Source organism: Lonchura striata, chromosome 17 (assembly GCF_050655825.1).
Source record: "Lonchura striata isolate lonStrDom1 chromosome 17, ASM5065582v1, whole genome shotgun sequence".
Taxonomy (NCBI): domain Eukaryota; kingdom Metazoa; phylum Chordata; class Aves; order Passeriformes; family Estrildidae; genus Lonchura; species Lonchura striata.
In genome coordinates, this window is record NC_140719.1 from 2,877,476 (window position 1) to 2,883,475 (window position 6,000).

Sequence of the window (6,000 nt, forward strand, 5' to 3'; positions counted from 1 at the left end):
GAACCAACATGTGCTGCCCACGCCACTTTTGAGCAAGATGCTCTTCTGTCCAACCCCTTGGAGCATCCTGAGGTCAGTTATCCAGATTTTGGTACTCCCAGCCTGGCACCTGTGTGCCTGGCAGCTCTGTGAGTTCTTCATGAAGTGGTGATGAGCTGAAAGATTTAAAAAAAAACCCAACAAACCCTCTTCACTCAGGAAGGATCCATCAGGCACCCTGGCAGGGGCTTGTTCTGCTGTTTGTTCCCCTGCTCTGCTCTGTGAGGGCTCTCAGGGCAGAAATTTTGATTTGCAAAGTACAATCTCAAAGTTTTAAGCAAGGGCATGACTTCAGGCTCCCTCTGGGAAAGGAGAAGTGAGAAAAAGTGAGCTGGGGACTCACAGGAGTGGGGAGGCTTCCAAGGAAGGCTGTAAAACACTCTGTGCCTTGTTTCTGTCATCAGCTTGTGACAAAGAAGCTTTGATTTATTTTTTTTCTTCTTATTTTTTTTAAAGCAACACACATTTCAAGAGCTGAGAAAAGATAAATAATGAGTTTGGTGTGCAAACAGGGGGTCAGACTGTAACTAAGAAGTTGAAAAGGACTTTAGCCTGATTTATCAGGAAGAGCCCACCTGGGCCTTGCCCTGCCTCTTCCTTAGCCCTGACTGGCAACCCTGAGGGAGAACCTCTGTGCTGGCTCCTGGGAATCCTTCAGGGAAGCAGGAAGGGAGACCAAGGTGGAGCATCTGGAGAAAAGCAGGCACCAAATCATTGGGGCTGGTTAAAGCTGCCCATCAGGCTGGACAGAGAGGGGCAGGGCAGAGGCAGCAGGTTTTGTGTCCTCCAGAGTGATGGGGCATTGCAAGGGTGTGAATCCCAACCCTGGGGGGCCTCGAGGTCCTGGTGTGTCTTGGCTTGAGTGGACTTGGGCTGTGGTGAGAGGGGCTGGGCTGTCATTTCTGTTATCTGGGTTGCCATTTCTCTTGTCTGGGTTTTGCTTTCTGTTGTCCCTGTCTCTTAAATTGTCACTCACAGCCCCATGTGAGGTGATCCTGGAGTGTCCCAGGTCCTGCTGTGGGTGTGGGTGCTGTCATCCTGCCCCACCATGGCATTTCTGTGGATGAAACGGAGGGAGTGAAATCACTGATTTATGAAATCAGAGCTGGTGGCACCGTGTGTGCTCGAGGCCCGTTGGGGTGATGCCTCCCCCAGTTCTGGGGATGTTTTCCTGGGCTCCTGCACCCCCAAGTGTGACCTGGCACAGCACATCCATTAACGATCGGAGGTGCTTGTCCAAAAGGGACTTGGAGCACCACTAATGGATCCTTTTGCTTTTGGCCTCTTTGCAACTGAAATTAGCTTCTGTAATTAAAGCCTCTGCTTTGCACAGTCATTCTCTGCTGGAATAAAAAAGCCCTGAGGGGGGTTCTTTTATTTTCAAGGAAAACAAAGTATTACTGCTCTCTGGGCTCTCTGGAAAGGGAATTTTTATGTTCTCACTTTCACTCTTATCTGCAAAACCCTGTGTTTTCTCAAGGCTCTGGCTTTGTGTTTCCAAGCTGTCATGTTCAATTAGAGGACAGAACAGACGCCTGTTCCCCTGTCCAGGGGCTGGTACCAGTAAGGTGCCTGCACTGAGCATCAACCCCATTGTGCCAAACTGGTGCTTGGACTGGGAGAACTGGTGTGCCAGGGTGTTAAAAAACAGCTCTTGGGGTGTGGGGGGTCAGAGTGCTGCGCAGTAAACTCTGGTTTCAGGGTACTCTGGAATATAAATTGCACCTAGAAGTCTGTGTGTGCGTTTTCAGTCCTTTCAGACCCACAGTGAGTGCCCTGCCCTGGCTGTTCCTGGAGCTCTCTGCAGCGCTGATGCAGAGAGCAGCAGCCTGCTCATTTATTTAGGGCAATAAACCCCAGGCCAGCGTGCCTAACGAGCGCTGCCCCGTGTCTCCCCAGGATGGAGAGGTTTACTGCATCGATGCGCGCTTCTACGGCAACATCAGCCGCTTCATCAACCACCTGTGCGAGCCCAACCTCATCCCCGTGCGCGTCTTCATGTCCCACCAGGACCTGCGCTTCCCCCGCATCGCCTTCTTCAGCACCAGGCACATAGAGGCTGGAGAGGAGATCGGGTACGTGCCACCCCGCCTGTGCCGGGCACAGCGAGAGCTCTGCTGCTCCCCAGCTGGGCCGCTCCGTCCCTTTCCTCCGGGGCTTTGTCCCCAGGGTCCCTCGGAAGTTTGCAGAGCTCCGGGATCAACCTGGCCGTGTCCGCTCCCAGCCCTGAACTCCCTGCCCTGGGCTGAGCCCAGCCTGGGCAGTAGAGGAGGGGGGATTCTGCCCCTGTGCTCAGGTGAGACCCCACCTGCAGAGCTGCCCCAGCCCTGGGGAACATCATCAGCAGGAGCTGGAGCTGCTGGAGAGATCCAGAGGAGGCCACGGAGCTGCTCCCAGGGCTGGGGCCAGGCTGGGAGAGCTGGGGGTGCTCACCTGGAGAGGAGAAGCTCCAGCCAGAGCTCAGAGTCCTTCCAGGGCCTGAAGGGGCTCCAGGAGAGCTGGAGAGGGACTGGGGACAGGGGATGGAGGGACAGGACACAGGGAATGGCTTCCCACTGCCAGAGGGCAGGGATGGATGGGATCAGATAAAGGAAGAAGTCTTCAACCATGAGGGCAGTGAGGCCCAGAGCAGCTGTGGCTGCCCCTGGATCCTTGGCAATGTCCAAGGCCAGGCTGGATGTGGCTCTAATGGAAGGTGTCCCTGCCCATGGAACAGGATTATCCTTGAGGCTGCTCCCACCCAAACCATCCCGGGTTCTCTTTAGATGTCCTCCTCACTGACCCCTCCCGTCTCTCTCTTGCAGCTTCGACTACGGGGACAGGTTCTGGGACATCAAAGGCAAATTCTTCAGCTGTCAGTGCGGTTCACCCAAGTGCAAACACTCGAGCTCGGCGCTGGCCCAGCGGCAGGCGAGCACCTCTGCCCAGGACACGCAGGAGAACGGGCTCCCCGACACCAGCTCGGCCGCCGCCGCCGGCCCCTTCTGACACCGACCCCTCCCACCCCCAGACACACCTGCTGTCGGAATTTCCACTTCAAGAGCGAGAAGAGAGAGAAAAAAAAGCGACACAAAACCACGCGGAAAACGAAAAAAAAAAAAGAAAAAAAAAAAAAAAGAAAAAAAACCCGCTCAAGGAAAGCCAAGGGTTTGTGACACTTAGGGCTGTGCCACCGACTGTTACTTGAGGAAGGAGTGAAAGCAAATCCCACCTCCGTGATGTTGTTCTCCCCTCCCTGCTCCTGGAAAGCTGCTGGGTTTCACAGCTGTGTGTGTGCAGGGGTGGCTGTTGCATTTTTTTTTGCCACCCGAGCTGTGCTGGCCTCCTGTCTGAACGTGCTGATGTTGTCAGAGGCAGGGAGAGCCGCCCGTCCTCGAATGTCGCTGCGTGCTGGATCCCTCCCACCACTCACCCCCAGCTCAGCCACAGTGAACTCTGGATACTTGATGGGACTTCCTTTCTGAGAGGGAGCTGGCTCTGGGTTTGCTTGGCACAGCCCCAGGGCAGGTTGTGCTGGTTGGTTTTTTGTTGGTTTGGTTGGTTTTTTGGTTGGTTGGTTGGTTTTTTGGTTGTTGTTGTTTTTTTTTTTTTTAATATATGAATGAATAATTCCTCCCCCATCTCGCAGGACGTTGTGGTGGGGCCCTACAAATACCCTCAATTCTCTCCAAACCCCACGGCTTTTTTCTCATCTGATGAGAAGAATCCCAGAATCTTTCCAGTCCTTGTGATCCCTGGCTCTCTCCTGGATTTTCTCCATCAAACCAGCTCTGGTCCACGCCCTGCTCCTGTCTCAGTGTTGGGTTCCTCCGTGAAGGAATTCCCCTCACCCCGTCCCATGAGTGGTTTTAGAGAAAGAAGGCTGAAGAGGATTTTACAAGACACTAATTCTTAAAGAAAACCAGTTTTCCCCCCCCACTTTTTTTAAAGATAAAATGAATGATATATATATTATAGAGGACCTGGACTGGCTGGGGAGGACAGACGTGTCACGGCGAGAAGATCCCAGATGCCACCAGCTCGTCTATTCCCATCCCTTTGCTCCACGCTGGGCACCTTGGATTGATTTTTAAACCACACGTTATGAGGTTTCAATAAACTGATTTATTTTTTACCATTATTGAAACATCGGGGACAAGCATTAAAAACGTGAGAGAAAAAAAAAAAAGCTTAAAAAAAAAACCCACAAAAAACAACAAAACCTACAAAAAAACCAAAAAAAACCAAAATGACAACAAAAAGAAACCACAAAACAAAACGGTGCTGATTCTGGTGTGATTTTTGCTCACCACGTGAATATAAACTTATCAATTGTATAAAAAGAACAAAGTGATTTTAGTATAAAAATGCAGGAAAAAAAACAAAACTTTTTTTAAATTGTTAGTATTGTAGTGTGAATAAATTTGCCATCACCTTTTGTGTGGTGGCTGGGCAGGTCATTATCTTAATTTTTTTTTTTTTTGCATATATCTTTAAATACTGTAATTAGTGCAGTAACAAGTTTTTTTTTTTGTTGTTCATCTCTTCTAGAACATTCATAATGCCATCATGTTTATTATTATTATTTTTTTCTGTTAATGTTTTTGACAGTTTTAAAGGGGCAGCCTTTTGGCTCTGATCATTTTCTTGTTCTGTTTTCAATGAAATCAATAAAAAATGAAAAAAAAGTTCTTTAAAAGGAGTATGGCTTTTTTTTTGTTTGCTTTGGAGGAAGGATAGCTCAGGGTGGGGCTGAACTGCTCCTTGGTGGGCTTGAAAATGAAGAAAGCAACAACAACAACAAAAAAAAGGAGTCTGAGTGAGTTATTTTGCCATTTATTCTGGGGGTTTGGGGTTGCTTTTTTTAAATTTTGTTATTAAAAGTTTGTGAGCCTGAATTCCAGTCACTGGATGGGCAGCATTGAGGTTTGGGGATCTTGGGATGTCTCCCCACCCCTTGCCAGTGGGGAAATAAAATAAAATTAAATTAAAACTAGCAAGGAAGGAGCTGAGAGGAGAATCTGCCTGGAGCAATCCCTGGGGATGCTCCCAGCATGGAGCTCTGGGGTTTGGGGCTGAGCAGAGCCCTCCATGGCACTGGGGACACACCAGCTCTGAGGCACTGCCAGCAAAAAATCCCAGAAAAAATATTCCTAAAGGGTTAAAAGATTTCTAAAGGCCCAGCCCACCCGGTGCCAGCCAGGATGGGAAGGACACGGAGGGACCTCATCACCCTCCCAAAACGGGGCAGGTGGTGAATAAATTGTGTCTGTGGGCTGGTTTGGGTTGGTTTGGTGAGAAATGATGGATTTTGCTGCTGGAATTGTGAAATATTCCTCCCCCAGAGCTGTGGGGACATGAGGACCCTCAAAGGCACCCCTGACCCCTCACAGCTCCAGACTCTTTAACCACGGGTTAATTACAATATACAGTTCAATGCTGCATAATGAAACATTGTCACTAAAAGAATGTGCTTTAATTGAAAATGAGAAGTGCAAAAACCCCAGAGAAATCTGATTTCTGGGCCTGATTTCCCCAAAGTCAGCATTTCCCTGAGGTGGGTGGAGGGTGGGACGCACACGAGGTTTTGGGGTCACACCAGGGTGGGACCTGGTGGAAGTCACACACAGCCCCAGTGACCCCCCACTACTTTTGGGGGATTCCTGTGCTTTTCTGTGCAAATAACTGCAAATAATTAAATAAACACAGTTTGTATCCCAGCACTTTTCCAGCATTAAGGGTGAGCTGGCAAGGGGGTGTTTATTTTAGCAGGCATTTCTGCAATGCCAGCAGGCCCCAGCTCAGGGACAGGGGAGGCCAAAAGGTTCCTCCCAAAAAAATCTGCTGTGGATTTGAGGGGTCGGGAGCCAGGAAATGTGGGCAAAGCCACCTCAGCCACGCTGCTGACTCCACTCAGCTGGTGGCAGTGGCTTGGTGGGACACCTCACTTGAAGGATGCACAAATTTCAGTGTGAATATTTT

At 49.9% G+C, this 6,000-nt stretch overlaps 1 protein-coding gene across 39 annotated transcripts in view; it reads left to right on the forward strand.

The window, feature by feature from the left end:
• EHMT1 (euchromatic histone lysine methyltransferase 1) overlaps nucleotides 1–4,720 on the forward strand; it is a 121,259-nt gene extending 116,539 nt beyond the window's left edge. For all 39 annotated transcript variants that reach the window (XM_085593761.1, XM_085593763.1, XM_085593762.1 and 36 more), the window contains 2 exons: nucleotides 1,939–2,114; nucleotides 2,844–4,720. In XM_085593761.1, the coding sequence (XP_085449887.1) occupies nucleotides 1,939–2,114; nucleotides 2,844–3,027 (360 nt within the window). In that variant the 3' untranslated portion in view covers nucleotides 3,028–4,720. The remainder of the gene's footprint in view (nucleotides 1–1,938; nucleotides 2,115–2,843) is intronic.
• The last annotated feature ends 1,280 nt before the right edge of the window (nucleotides 4,721–6,000 follow it).